Source organism: Haliotis cracherodii, unplaced genomic scaffold (assembly GCF_022045235.1).
Source record: "Haliotis cracherodii isolate W230 unplaced genomic scaffold, xgHalCrac1.p SCAF_12, whole genome shotgun sequence".
NCBI classification, from domain to species: domain Eukaryota; kingdom Metazoa; phylum Mollusca; class Gastropoda; order Lepetellida; family Haliotidae; genus Haliotis; species Haliotis cracherodii.
Window position 1 is genome coordinate 42654184 of NW_027266267.1, and position 16569 is coordinate 42670752.

General features: G+C 44.3%; 1 protein-coding gene across 1 annotated transcript in view; it reads right to left on the bottom strand.

Moving 5' to 3' along the window:
* Positions 1 to 16569, bottom strand: part of LOC139457412 (multidrug resistance-associated protein 1-like) — a 51629-nt gene that overhangs the window by 14071 nt on the left and 20989 nt on the right. Inside the window, exons 16-24 of the mRNA XM_071238812.1 lie at positions 15518 to 15694; positions 14457 to 14624; positions 13349 to 13538; positions 10597 to 10756; positions 8798 to 9068; positions 4309 to 4543; positions 2413 to 2723; positions 1647 to 1846; positions 523 to 646 (exon numbers count right to left, since the gene is read on the bottom strand). Of these exons, the coding sequence (XP_071094913.1) occupies positions 523 to 646; positions 1647 to 1846; positions 2413 to 2723; positions 4309 to 4543; positions 8798 to 9068; positions 10597 to 10756; positions 13349 to 13538; positions 14457 to 14624; positions 15518 to 15694 (1836 nt within the window). The remainder of the gene's footprint in view (positions 1 to 522; positions 647 to 1646; positions 1847 to 2412; positions 2724 to 4308; positions 4544 to 8797; positions 9069 to 10596; positions 10757 to 13348; positions 13539 to 14456; positions 14625 to 15517; positions 15695 to 16569) is intronic.

A 16569-nucleotide genomic window follows, 5' to 3' on the forward strand; every position in this document is an offset into this window, starting at 1 on the left:
ACCAGTACATGGCAGACCGTTCCACTATTGTCATACCAGTACATGGCAGACCGTTTCACTATTGTCATACCAGTACATGACAGACAGTCCCACCATTGTTATACATGTGCATGGCAGACAGTCCCACCATTGTCATACCTGTGTATGACAGACAGTCCCTCTATTGTCATACCTCTGCATGGCAGGCCACTATTGTCCTATATGTGTATTATAGATAGTTATAATATTGTTCCACCTGTACAGCTTACATCATAGACATTCCCATATTTTCCAAATCCGTTCATGTTTTTAATCAAAGTGCTCATGTGATTTGATGCCCTTCGCAAAGCATGACCCGTTTTATTACAATATAGATCTTGATTATCGATCAGATCGTCTGCGCCGCCATTTTGAAGCAAATGCAAGTGATATTGGAGGTGGAATCTGATTGTCAACAGGGACTATTTTGGCAAGGGTGGAAACTGGACTTTTACAGTCAGTTAACTCTCTTTCCTTTGGAAGATGGTCCCACCATTGTCCTACCTGAACAGCATACATCACAGACAGTCCCACCATTCCACCTGACACCCCTGGGGTCACCACAGCAAAGAAGGCGGCGCTCACGATGACGAGATTACCTAGGAATTCTAGTCTAATTTTCAACCACCTGAAAATACCAGAAATGCAGTCAGTGATTTGTTTGTTTCCCACTCAGTGTGAAGGTGAACATGTTTCAATCCATGGTTCACAGACTTATCTAGGTAACAATCGTCAGTCTGATCTGACCCAGCACATGACGCATCTGTAGAATGACACACCTTTGAACACATGGAGGCTGAAACAAGACTTGACTCAGCTGTAGAGTTGAACATGACATGATGGATGGCAGCGCATGACACCAGTTGATTGAAAATGGAACTCACCTGTTGACACGCCATATGCCTCACCTGTTGATACATAACATGGCTCAATTGTTGGGGGACACAGCACATACTTCACCTGTTGATTGATGCACTACATATTTCACCTGTTGGGAGACACAGCGCATGCCTCGCCTGTTGATTGACACAGCGCATGCCTCACTTGTTGATTGACACAGCATGTGCCTCACCTGTTGATTGACAAAGCACGTGCCTCACCTGTTGATTGACACAGCACATGTCTCACTTGTTGATTGACACAGTATATAGTTCACCTGTTGATTGACACAGCACATACCTCACCTGTTGATTGAGACAGCACGTGCCTCACCTGTTGATTAACACAGTACATACCTCACCTGTTGATTGACACGGCACATTCCTCACCTGTTGATTGACACAGTACATAGTTCACCTGTTTGGAGACACAGCGTATGCCTCACCTGTTGATTGACACAGCATATGCCTCACCTGTTGATTGACACAGCACATACCTCACCTGTTGATTGACACAGCACATACCTCACCTGTTGATTGACACAGCACATACCTCACATTTTGATTGACACAGCACATACCTCACCTGTTGATTGACACAGCACATACCTCACCTGTTGATTGACACAGCACATACCTCACATTTTGATTGACACGGCACATACCCCACCTGTTGATTGACACAGCACATATCTCACCTTTTCATTGACACAGTACATGTCATACCTGTTGATTAAGAGTAGAACTCACCTGTTGGCCGACACAGCAGCATAGTGGAAGATATTGTTCCTGTCAACGCGTCTCAGGAATTCACGCAGGAACCTCTTGTCCATACCATATGCTCGTATTAAGGTGGCGCCACTGATTGTCTCAGAAAAGTGTTGGAAGATCGGTGATCTTGAAGTGGAATCATTCCGTCTCAGTTGGCGGGAGGTAGGTATGTACATTCTCTGTGGAAGCCGAACATCAAGCAGCCATTTTCGTTCATTGCAGTATGTGTATCACATAGTGAGTGAGTGAGTGAGTATGGCTTAACGCCGCTTTTAGCAATATTCAAGCAACATCACGACGGGGGACATCAGAAATGGGTTTCAGACATTGTACCCATGTCGGAAACGAGCCCGGGTATTTGGCGTGAAGAGCGAACGCTTTAACCACTATGCTACCCGCCCCTTATCACAGGTGAGTATGTTAACAATGAAAGCTGATATAACAATAAAAATGGGGAGACATAATATGTGCAGAAAGACTGATATAATGTCAGCACTGGAACAGCCATGAGACACATTTTCTCACCTGTATCAGACCATATAGGACCAGTATTGGGACGGCCACAACGAGAAACAATGGCGTGCCGTATGAGATGATGGTGACGATGGTAACGAACCTGGACACATTGTTCTCACCTGTATCACAACGTATAGGACCAGTATTGGGACGGCCACAACGAGAAACAATGGCGTGCCGTATGAGATGATGGTGACGATGGTAACGAACCTGGACACATTGTTCTCACCTGTATCACAACGTATAGGACCAGTATTGGGACGGCCACAACGAGAAACAATGGCGTGCTGTACGAGATGATGGTGACGATGGTTATAAACCTGGACACATTGTTCAGCCATTGCCTCAAGATCCGTGCCATCTGGCCGTCAATAATTCCAACATCGCGGGTAAAGCGGTTCATGATTCGTCCCGTTGGAGTTGTGTCGAAGAATGCCATTGGTTGTCTGAGAACGTTGTCCAGGAGGTTCTGGTGGAGTGTGGCAGCAGCACGGACCATCTGCGTGTAGGTGGCAGCCACGAAGAAGAATATCATGATGGCTGGAAGCATAATAAGGTTGGGAGGGATGAACAGCTGCAAAGCAAATACGAAAAGAGCATGTGCACAGAAATAAGCTCAAGCAGCATGTCTTTCTTTAACGATATAAAGCACGTAAGCAACGTTAGCACGTTACAACCTTGATTAATCGCTTGAAGGTAGTATTGTTTGAACGAGACAAAAATGTTTACTATGCTTACATTTTCTGTCAGTTTTATTCAGTTCGAATTTGTTGCAAAATTACAGCCTTGCGAACAGCTTCAGAATTACAGTCCTCAAATGCTGCAAGTCGATGAGGAGAACCCTCATTCGAGTTTTACGTGTTCTCGGCACGATTTAGTTGTCTCGGGCTAGCGGATTAGCATGTATTTCGATAAACACAGACGTTGGCACCGGCAATTCCTGTTGACTGGGTGGACAGAATGTACTGTACTCTGTACACAGCTAGGTAATGGATTGTCCTACCCTGAGAGAAGGTTGCTGTACTGTACACTGCTAGGTATTGGATTGTCCTACCCTGAGAGAAGGTTGCTGTACTGTACACAGCTAGGTAATGGATTGTCCTACCCTGAGAGAAGGTTGCTGTACTGTACACTGCTAGGTATTGGATTGTCCTACCCTGAGAGAAGGTTGCTGTACTGTACACAGCTAGGTAATGGATTGTCCTACCCTGAGAGAAGGTTGCTGTACTGTACACTGCTAGGTATTGTATTGTGTTACCCTGAGAGAAGGTTGCTGCACTGTACACAGCTAGGTAATGGATTGTCCTACCCTGAGAGAAGGTTGCTGTACTGTACACAGCTAGGTAATGGATTGTCCTACCCTGAGAGAAGGTTGCTGTACTGTACACTGCTAGGTATTGTATTGTGTTACCCTGAGAGAAGGTTGCTGTACTGTACACAGCTAGGTAATGGATTGTCTTATCCTGAGAGAAGGTTGCTGCACTGTACACTGTCAGGTAATGGATTGTCTTATCCTGAGAGAAGGTTGCTGCACTGTACATTGCTAGGTAATGGATTGTCTTATCCTGAGAGAAGGTTGCTGCACTGTACACAGCTAGGTAATGGATTGTCCTACCCTGAGAGAAGGTTGCTGCACTGTACACTGTCAGGTAATGGATTGTCTTATCCTGAGAGAAGGTTGCTGCACTGTACATTGCTAGGTAATGGATTGTCTTATCCTGAGAGAAGGTTGCTGCATTGTACACAGCTAGGTAATGGATTGTCTTATCCTGAGAGAAGGTTGCTGCACTGTACACTGCCAGGTAATGGATTGTCTTATCCTGAGAGAAGGTTGCTGCACTGTACACTGTCAGGTCATGGATTGTCTTATCCTGAGAGAAGGTTGCTGCATTGTACACAGCTAGGTAATGGATTGTCTTACCCTGAGAGAAGGTTGCTGCATTGTACACAGCTAGGTAATGGATTGTCTTACCCTGAGAGAAGGTTGCTGCACTGTACACAGCTAGGTCATGGATTGTCTTACCCTGAGAGAAGGTTGCTGCATTGAACACAGCTAGGTCATGGGTTGTCTTACTCTGAGAGAAGGTTGCTGCATTGTACACTGCTAGGTAATGTATTGTCTTACCCTGAGAGAAGGTTGCTGCACTATACACAGCTAGGTAATAGTAGGACAACGATGTTGCATCGCTTGTGTTGGCCGAGAGGGTCAGGTTCTTCAGTCTTGGCTCGTCTGTCCAGACACTGAGCCACACGTTGCTGAAAATTCCGGTGGACCGGAACAGCAGGAAGAAGAACAGGATGATCACCCCTCCAGTCACTCCCAGAGCCCGGAAATACGTCCGGATCACAGAACACTGCACCTTGAAGAGACAGATGTAACTCTGTGAATAACTCGGCAATACAACATATATCATCAAGCGTTTGATTAAAAAGGAAAATACAGTGAAAATGACATAATGGACAATATATCCTTCGTTTTCCACTAAATGATCACAAAGCTTGTAAAAATATAATTTGGTATTAACAAATGGGGTTTAACGGCGCTTTTAACAGGTCTCAGACGTTTACCACTTCGATGAAACCCACGAACACGGGTATTGTGCTGACAAACCTAGAGACATAATCGGGGCAAACCGGGATTTGAACCCACAATCATAGGTTACTGGCGTGCAACTCTGCACAGCGAATCGCGGCGCCTTAGACGACTGGGCCACCCGTGACCCCTGTTGGTGAGCGGGTGAATTGGTGGATGAGGTAAGAGGAAAATTAATGAATGAGCTGTTGGTGAGCGAGTGAATGGGTGAATGGTTGAAGAAGGATGGTGAATTAATGAGCTGTTGGTAAACCAGTGAATGGGTGGATGAGTTAAGTAGGAAAACCAATGAATGAGCTGTTGGTGAGCGATTGTATGGGTACATTAGTGAAGCAGGGTTTGGGTGAATGAATGTGCTGTTGGTGGATGACTGGATAGGTGGCAGGATGGGTAGGTGTTCGGGTATAGATAGCTAGGTGAGATGGATGAATGGGTAATGATAGATGCAAGGGGATGAGGAAGGATAGAAAGGAATATAATAGCTGGTGGGTAATGAGAATATATGGGAAATTGATATATGGAAGGATTGATGGGTGATGTGAAAAATGACAGATGAAAGAGTATGAGGATGGATGGATGGATGGAAAAGGATAGATGAAAGGGCATGAGGATGGATGGATGAGAAATGGATAGATCAAAGGGCATGGGGATGGATGGATGAAAAATGGATAGATCAAAGAGCATGAGGATGGATGGGTGAGAAACGGATAGATGAAACGCATGAGGATGGATGGATGAAAAATGGATAGATGAAAGAGCATGAGGATGGATGGATGGGAAATAGATAGATGAAAGAGCAAGTGGATGGATAGATGGGAAATGGATAGATGAAAGGGCATGAGGATGGATGGATGAGAAATGGAGGATGAGTATGAATGGGTAATGATAGATGCAAGGGCATGAGGATTGATGGATGGGAAAGGGATAGATGAAAAGCACGAGGATGGATGGATGGGAAATGGATTGATGAAAGTGCATGAGGATGGATGGAAGGGAAAAGGATAGATAAAAAAAATGAGGATGGATGGATGAAAATTAATGGATGAAAGAGCATGGGGAGGCATAGACGAGAAATGGATAGATGAATGGTATGAGGATGGATGGATGAGAAATGGATAGATGAATGGCATGAGGATTGATGGATGGGAAACGGATAGATGAAAGAGCGTGGAGATGGATGGTTTGGAAATGGAATGATGAAAGAGCGTTGGGATGGATGGATTCAAAATGGATAGATGAAAGGGCATGAGGATGGATGGATTGGAAATGGATAGATGAAAGGGTATGAGGATGGATGGATGGGAAACGGATAGATGAAAGAGCATGAGGATGGATGGATGGGAAAAGGATAGATAAAAATGCATGATGATGGATGGATGAGAAACGGATAGATAAGAGAGTATGAGGATGAATAGATGAGAAGCTGATGGATAAAAGAGCATGGAGATGGATGGATGGGAAATAGATAGATGAAAAAGCATGGGGATGGATAGATTTGAAAGGGATGGATGAAAGGGCATGAGGATGGATGGATGAGAAACGGATAGATGAAAGGGCATGAGGATGGATGGATGAAAAATGGATAGAGGAAAGAGCACAAGGATGGATGGATGATAAGTGGATGATGAAAGAGCATTGGGATGGATGGATGAGAAATGGACAGATGAAAGGCCATGAGGATGGATGGATTGGAAAAGGATAGATAAAAAGCATGAGGATGGATAGATGAGGAACGGATAGATGAAAGGGCATGAGGATGGATGAGAAACGGATAGATGAAAGAGTATGAGGATACATAGATGAGAAGCTGATAGATAAAAGAGGAAGGAGATGGATGGATTGGAAATGGATAGAGGAAAGGGCATGATGATGGATGGATTGGAAATGGATAGATGAAAGGGTATGAGGATGGATGGATGGGAAACGGATAGATGAAAGAGCATGAGGATGGATGGATGGGAAAAGGATAGATAAAAATGCATGATGATGGATGGATGAGAAACGGATAGATAAGAGAGTATGAGGATGAATAGATGAGAAGCTGATGGATAAAAGAGCATGGAGATGGATGGATGGGAAATGGATAGATGAAAAAGCATGGGGATGGATAGATTTGAAAGGGATGGATGAAAGGACATGAGGATGGATGAATGAGAAACGGATAGATGAAAGGGCATGAGGGTGGATGAGAAACGGATAGATGAAAGAGCATGAGGATGGATGATAAGTGGATGATGAAAGAGCATTGGGATGGATGGATGAGAAATGGACAGATGAAAGGCCATGAGGATGGATGGATTGGAAAAGGATAGATAAAAAGCATGAGGATGGATAGATGAGGAACGGATAGATGAAAGGGCATGAGGATGGATGAGAAACGGATAGATGAAAGAGTATGAGGATACATAGATGAGAAGCTGATAGATAAAAGAGGAAGAAGATGGATGGATTGGAAATGGATAGAGGAAAGGGCATGATGATGGATGGATTGGAAATGGATAGATGAAAGAGCATGGGGCTGGATGGATTCCAAATGGATAGATGAAAGGGCATGAGGATGGATGGATGGGAAATGGATAGATGAAAGAGCATGGGGATGGATTCGAAATGGATAGATGAAAGGGCATGGGAATGGATAGATGAGAAGTTAATGGATAAAAGGGCATGAGGATTGATGGATGGGAAACGGATAGATGAAAGAGCATGGGGATGGATAGATGAGAAGTTAATGGATAAAAGAGCATGGAGATGGATGGATGGGAAATTGATAGAGGAAAGGGCATGAAGATGGATGGATGGATGGGAAATGGATAGATGAAAGAGCATGGGGATGGATGGATTCGAAATGGATAGATGAAAGGGCATAAGGATAGATGGATAGGAAATGGATAGATTAAAGAGCGTGGGGATGGGTGGATGGGAAATGGATAGATGAAAGCGCGGTGGGATGGATGGATTCGAAATGGATAGATGAAAGGGCACAATGATGGATGATGGGCCGTGGTTTGATGAGTGGGGCAACAGATTAATTCGTCAATTGAATATCTCCACTAGGTCATGACAAGACTTGTTTCTATGATAACAGATGGATGAGTGAATGGATAAATGGGTGGTTTATTGCTATTGAAAATGTGAACTGTATACATTTGTATCATGGCGCCAGAGCTTAATGTTGGAGGAAAACTAGTGATGCAGGGTGTGTGTCACCTTGGCGAAATGCACGAGCACAGGTATATTCTCACAAACCTAGGACCTGGCGAATATGGGATCCAAGTGTCTGGATCGCCCAAGGAATGCAACTCTGCACAGTAAATGCGAGACCTTTGCCGACTGGGACGCCCTAACTCACGAGTTATGGGTGAGTGAGTGGATTGGCAGATGGATAGGTGAAAGGATGTTCATGTAGGTGTTCTTATATAAGTATGTGAGGTGATGGATGGATACCTACAGAAGGGCAAAATGATTGATGGATAGATTGACGGGTGGTGGTTTGATTGATAAATGGATTATTCGAGTGAGTGTCTCAGAGCTAGACCATTAGAGGTGCGCGTTATTACCGATATACCGGTATACCACGATAAGATATACCAATGAATACGCACCACAGTACGTTTGGAAAATACCTGTAAAATGCGTTTTTCAAAATCATGCATATAATCTTGGTGGAATATTTTACACTAGTGACAACTCAGTTGGAAATTAAGAAATCAGCAACTTTGTCCAGTGGCAAAAAAGTGAAACTATATGTGAGAGTTTCCTGTTTATAATACTTGTAACCACTGCGACATCCCACATAATACGAAGTTGTCAAAAACATGTGGGGGAAGGCATGCAATATATTGGGGTACATATAGCAATACATGAATCATTATTACAATAAATTGCAATACAAACTTCAGGCCAATACCCATCACTATAGGTCATGACACGACTTTGGCTCTTGTGTTACACAACATCAGAAGTCATGGGGAATCAAGTGGTTCTGGTTTCCATGGGAACAATATTACAGATCAGGACTGACCCTGCCCAGCTCTGACTTCTCGTCGCCAACCAGACGATGTTCCTCCGCTGACCGAGGGTCTTCATCCATGTCCTCGTCCTCCATGTCCTCGTCCTCGCTATCCTCATCCTCACTGTCCTTCTTGTCCCTGAGACGCCCAGTATCGCTCACCTCCCTGACTGCAAAGTGCTGGAGACTTTTCATTTCTACGGCTGATGCCTGTCTGTCGGTCTGCTTGACCTTGTGTTGGTCTGAGTCCAGTGTGGTTCTGATGACAGCCTGATTCAGACTTCTGAAAAAATGGAAGGTAGAGTTTAACACCTGCCCATGACTAGTAAAATGCTCAATGGCGAATGAGAAATAAAGATCCCCCCCACCCCACCCCACCCTGTAAAAAAACAATAAAAAAACAACAACTTTTGTTTCCCGAATTAAACGAAATTCGTAGTGATGCTTAAAAAGTTAATATGTAGGAAGCGTATAACAGAACACCCACTTTATCCAGCGATGGACTAAGACAAGAAGCTATTTTATGAGCCCACTCAAGGCCACTGAAACCGCCCATGCCACTGCAGACCACTGAAACCATTTCAAACCAATACAGATCACCACCGACCACCACCGACCACTGAAACTACTCAAAACCAATACAGACCACCACAGTCAACTGAAACCACTCCAAACCAATACAGACCACCACAGACCACCACCGACCACCACCGACCACTGAAACAACGCCAAACCAATAGAGACCACCACAGACCATCACCGACCACTGAAACCACTCCAAACCAATACAGACCACCCCCGACCACTAAAACCACTCCAAACCACCATCGACCACTGAAACCACTCCAAACCAATACAGACCACCACCGATCACAGAAGCCACTCCAAAGCAATACAGACCACCACCGACCAATAAAACCACACCAAACCAATACAGACCACCACAGACCACTGAAACCACTCCAAACCAATACAGACCACCACCGACCACTGAAGCCACTACAAACCAATACCGACCACCACAGACCACCACAGACCACCACAGACCACTGAAACCACTCCAAACCACCACAGACCACCACCGACCACTAAAGCCACTCCAAAGCAATACAGACTACCACAGACCACCACCGACCAATAAAACCACTCCAAACCAATACAGACCACCACAGACTACCACAGACCACCACCGACCAATAAAACCACTCCAAACCAATACAGACCACCACAGACCACCACCGACCACTGAAACCACTCCAAACCACCACAGGCCACTGCAAAACACTAGCCTACATTGCATTAATGTTAACTTCAATAATCCTTTGTGTGGAATGTGATGTTGGTTCTACATATGAATGATTATTCCAACTAAATATATTATTTCTACACCCACCCAATGACCAACACATCACTAACAGGCAACAGAGCAAGAAACGTAGGAACAACCTAAATTATGTCTGAAAAACAGCGTTCTGAGACTTGACGAGGGGGCTTTCTGCAGTGATTAACACGAAATGTAAAAGCAAAACAATTTCCATTACACTTCATGATGAGGAAGAGAGAACAAAAAGAATTTGTGGAGGGTGAAATGATTATAATTAACATATCAAAATTGTTATCATGAGAATGAAACTGAGAAACATTGATGATTGCTAATGTAGTGATACAGACCACCACGGATTTCGTATGATCATCTTGAGAGAGACATGAAAACAGAAAATGATGATATTCATCATGGTGTTAGTTGTGTACTAACTCTCATAAAAGCAACGATTACAACGTCGGATTTATGCTGTTATTAATGAACCTACCTGGGTGATTCAGAGAGTCTGTTGGTATCTGACTTGATTGAGCCAGTTGTCTGTGATAGTCCAGGCTTGAAGCTGACAGGAGATGTACTCAGGGGAGATAACTGTGGTATGGAAACCACTGATTCAACTCTCTGCAGCATGCCTGCCTTTATGTGGTCCACTGTATTGAATGGAGTGAAACACATGAACACACCAGTATGAGCAATATCTCAAACATACACTCAACAAAGAATGAAACAGATCTACTGGTCCACCTGACGCATATGCTGAACCACAAGGCAAATAGGCCTAGCTTGTAAACAAGACACAAGACAAGTATGCTCATCAACTGGACAATAATGGTGGACCACTTAACAATTATGCCAGCTCACTTGAAAAATGCACTTGTCCACTGACATATTACCTTGTATTCCTGAAAAAAGGTTTATACATCAGCAAGGTTGACACAAGCTACACTTACATTCCTTCCTCTGCTCCCCGTCTTCAGGAACAACGACACAACCAATACTTACATTCCTCATCCTATTCCCCGTCTTCAGGAACAACGACACAACCAAGACCTACATTCCTCATGCTGTTCCCCGTCTTCAGGACCTACGACACAACCAAGACCTACATTCCTTATCCTGTTCCCCGTCTTCAGGAACTACGACACAACCAAGACCTACATTCCTCATGCTGTTCCCCGTCTTCAGGACCTACGACACAACCAAGACCTACATTCCTTATCCTGTTCCCCGTCTTCAGGACCTACGACACAACCAAGACCTACATTCCTTATCCTGTTCCCCGTCTTCAGGAACTACGACACAACCAAGACTTAAAATCCTCATCCTGTTCCCTGTCTTCAGGAACTACGACACAACCAAGACCTACATTCCTTATCCTGTTCCCCCGTCTTCAGGAACTACGACACAACCAAGACCTACATTCCTCATCCTGTTCCCCGTACGCCACAACCAAGACTTACATTCCTCATCCTGTTCCCCGTACGCCACAACCAAGACTTACATTCATCATCCTGTTCCCCGTCTTCAGGAACTACGACACAACCAAGACTTACATTCCTCACCCTGTTCCCCCGTCTTCAGGAACTACGACACAACCAAGACTTACATTCCTTATCCTGTTCCCCGTCTTCAGGAACTACGACACAACCAAGACCTACATTCCTCACCCTGTTCCCCGTCTTCAGGAACTACGACACAACCAAGACTTACATTCATCATCCTGTTCCCCGTCTTCAGGAACTACGACACAACCAAGACTTACATTCCTCACCCTGTTCCCCCGTCTTCAGGAACTGCGACACAACCAAGACCTACATTCCTTATCCTGTTCCCCGTCTTCAGGAACTACGACACAACCAAGACCTACATTCCTCACCCTGTTCCCCGTCTTCAGGAACTACGACACAACCAAGACTTACATTCCTTATCCTGTTCCCCGTCTTCAGGAACTACGACACAACCAAGACCTACATTCCTTATCCTGTTCCCCGTCTTCAGGAACTACGACACAACCAAGACTTACATTCCTCACCCTGTTCCCCCGTCTTCAGGAACTACGACACAACCAAGACTTACATTCCTTATCCTGTTCCCCGTCTTCAGGAACTACGACACAACCAAGACTTACATTCATCATCCTGTTCCCCGTACGCCACAACCAAGACTTACATTCATCATCCTGTTCCCCGTCTTCAGGAACTACGACACAACCAAGACTTACATTCCTCACCCTGTTCCCCCGTCTTCAGGAACTACGACACAACCAAGACTTACATTCCTTATCCTGTTCCCCGTCTTCAGGAACTACGACACAACCAAGACTTACATTCCTCATCCTGTTCCCCGTACGCCACAACCAAGACTTACATTCATCATCCTGTTCCCCGTCTTCAGGAACTACGACACAACCAAGACTTACATTCCTCACCCTGTTCCCCCGTCTTCAGGAACTACGACACAACCAAGACTTACATTCCTTATCCTGTTCCCCGTCTTCAGGAACTACGACACAACCAAGACTTACATTCCTTATCCTGTTCCCCGTCTTCAGGAACTACGACACAACCAAGACTTACATTCATCATCCTGTTCCCCGTACGCCACAACCAAGACTTACATTCATCATCCTGTTCCCCGTCTTCAGGAACTACGACACAACCAAGACTTACATTCCTCACCCTGTTCCCCCGTCTTCAGGAACTACGACACAACCAAGACTTACATTCCTTATCCTGTTCCCCGTCTTCAGGAACAACAACACAACCAAGACTTACATTCCTTATCCTGTTCCCCGTCTTCAGGAACAACAACACAACCAAGACTTACATTCCTTATCCTGTTCCCCGTCTTCAGGAACTACGACACAACCAAGACTTACATTCCTTATCCTGTTCCCCGTCTTCAGGAACAACAACACAACCAAGACTTACATTCCTTATCCTGTTCCCCGTCTTCAGGAACTACGACACAACCAAGACTTACATTCCTTATCCTGTTCCCCGTCTTCAGGAACTACGACACAACCAAGACTTACATTCCTTATCCTGTTCCCCGTCTTCAGGAACTACGACACAACCAAGACCTACATTCCTTATCCTGTTCCCCGTCTTCAGGAACTACGCCACAACCAAGACTTACATTCCTTATCCTGTTCCCCGTCTTCAGGAACTACGACACAACCAAGACTTACATTCCTTATCCTGTTCCCCGTCTTCAGGAACTACGACACAACCAAGACTTACATTCCTTATCCTGTTCCCCGTTTTTCTCCGTCTCCTGTAACAGGTACGTCTTCAGGAACTGTGCAAAGGGGCCATCATGACTCAGCAGCTCTTCATACGATCCCACTTCAGTTATCTCCCCTTTATCCATGACAAGTATAACATCCACCATAGGCAGCCACTGCACGCCATGAGTCACAAGTATTCGAGTCTGTAACATGAACATGAAACATATCAGGAGGATGTTGATAGTATTTGTTTCTTAGGAATCGACATCCGTGTGTTATGAACAAAATTCAACAAGGCTGTTATGATGTTGCCTGTGGTCTAAACTTCTAAGGTCAAGGACATGATTCAGTGTGGTCGGCACATGACATTTCCTTGAATAATTCCAAAACATTAGCTGTGAACATGTTAATGCTCATAATATATACAGAAAATACATAGATAACTGTAGTATCAGTACAACAAACCAACATATATATGTCATACAGATGGACAATGGCAGGCAGAAACCAACACAATTAAAAGGCATGACAGGTTATTCCACACATTGAAAAAACGTCCACTAATATTGCATTCCCTGGTGTCCAATAACATGACTGAAGATGTGTTTGTCCTTTGATACAGGACCTGCCCCCTCACCTTGTCCTTCAGCATTCCCTGGTGTCCTATAACATGCCTGAAGATGTGTTTGTCCTATGATACACGATCTGCCCCCTCACCTTGTCCTTCAGCATTCCCCGATGTCCAATAACATGCCTGAAGATGTGTTTGTCCTATGATACACAATCTGCCCCTTCATTCTGTCCTTCAGCATTCCCTTTGGTTCCTTTAACATGACTGAAGATGTGTTTGTCCTATGATACACGATCTGCCCCCTCATCCTGTCCTTCAGCATTCCCTGGTGTCCTATAACATGACTGAAGATGTGTTTGTCCTATGATACACGATCTGCCCCCTCACCTTGTCCTTCAGCATTCCCTGGTGTCCTATAACATGACTGAAGATGTGGTGTCTGTCCTATGATACACGATCTGCCCCCTCACCTTGTCCTTCAGCATTCCCCGATGTCCTATAACATGACTGAAGATGTGTTTATCCTATGATACACGATCTGCCCCCTCACCTTGTCCTTCAGCATTCCCCGATGTCCTATAACATGACTGAAGATGTGTTTGCCAACATGGGAGTCGACAGCACTGAGCGGGTCATCCATCAGATATATGTCCTTGTTACTGTACACAGCTCGGGCTAGAGACACTCTCTGCTTCTGTCCTCCACTCAGGTTGATGCCCTGGAAACACGAGCATCTTCAAATTGTTGTATACCATTGCCAACGGAATCTCACAAATTATAAGAAGGCAAGAGTGGCGCTACAATGCTCTGATCGTGGGTTGGAATCCAAGGTTTGCGCTGATTGTGTTTGTTGTGTTTGTCATCCCCTCTGCCCATGCTGTATGTCTCAGAAGTAGTATACACTTACGACCAGAACCACTTCGAGGTCACTCACTGTGATAGAACTACAATTACAATACTGTTCAAAATGGCACTAAATATAACCGACAAAGCTTTTCCATATTCACAAGAAATCTCACTCACCCACTAGCAGATCATAATGTCACCTTTTCGAAACAATAGGTCAAGATTGTAACCATTTCAAACAAGATGGCAACCCTTGCTAAATGTATTACAGTAAAGTTGCATCAGCTGGGTCAGGTGTTTTTGTAAGCACTTTACCCCTGCTTGATGCTACCACCAAAGTGGTGCATTTCTATGATCTGAAACACTTTCTGATCACCTCCACAAACATCCGACACACAGTAATACTAACTGACAGAAGACCTGGGAAGATCCGGGTAGAAAATAGGTCTCCAGCAACCCATTCCTGCCGTAAGAGGCAACTATGCTTGTCATAAGAAGCGACTAACAGGCTCGGACGGTTAGGCTCGCTGACTTTGTATGTCATTGTATCCCAAAAGCGTAGATTGATGCTAATGATCTCAATCACTTTATTTTCTGGTCCAGACCCTATTTTTTACACACCGTCGTCACATAGTGTGAGTATTGCTGAGTGCGGTGTTAAACAGCAAACCAACAAACAAATAACTGACAAAATGTTCAAAGTGACGCTTTAAGAAACTCACTGACTCATCCATTTAAATAATCTCCTCTGCCAAGTGAACCCACCTTCTCCCCGATCTCAGTGTCATCACCACCAGGTAGGAGGTCAAGGTCAGGTTCAAGGGCACATGCGCCTATCACATTCTGATACTGTTTCTCCTTACACCGACGCCCAAACAGCAGGTTCCTCCGTAGTGTCATATGCTGTATCCAGGCTTGTTGAGGAACGTAGGCGACAGAACCCTGCACAGAGCCACATTCTTTTCAGATGAGAAGATGGATATGTTTTTACAATAAGTTCCATAAAATGAAATAGACAAACTTGTCTCCACTTGTACAAAACAACCAACACTTCCTTACCATACACAACACATATATACCCCCTCCCCCCACCCCCTAGTTTACACTCACCTATTACCATAAAATAAGCCGAATTTTGAGGATCAGAAAAAAGATTCTGTAGAAAGGGGTCGGTTCAAGAAACGGCTACACTTTCATCAAACTGCATCGTATCATCAGGTGAATAAACAACGCTATAACAAACTTTGTCAATGAAAATGTGAAATTTGCGATTAAACATCACAAGACATGATGATTCACCATTTCGACCGTGTTTCTTGTGTGTTTTATATGCAGGGATTAAGATTATCTTGTGTATAGTCTGGAAATAGCCATCAGCTGAACACATGTTTTCTGCCAATCTACTGATGATCACTTTAAAATACACACAATAATATAACGGAAAAGAATTTTGATGTAATGATCAGAAAAAATAGTATCTTAATCTTCTATTTCACTACAAATAATATATTCTGATATGTTATTTTAATTGTAGGCTTTACTATATATCTTCATACTCATGATAACCATAACCAGGGTTAGGCGATAGCACTTTTGTGTATTGTCGGATATTTTTTTCGCATAGGCTTCTGCTTACCAAGTATCTCACATAGACTGGTGGATGAGAGCTAAGTGCAGCCTCAACCTACCCTTGTTCACTCATTAACCAATCATCATCAGTGAGTGAGTGAGTGAATGTGGTATAAAACCGGTACTGATTAGTCCTGCAATACCGCGGTGGGGTATGCTTAAGATAGGGTTCACACACTGTACCCATG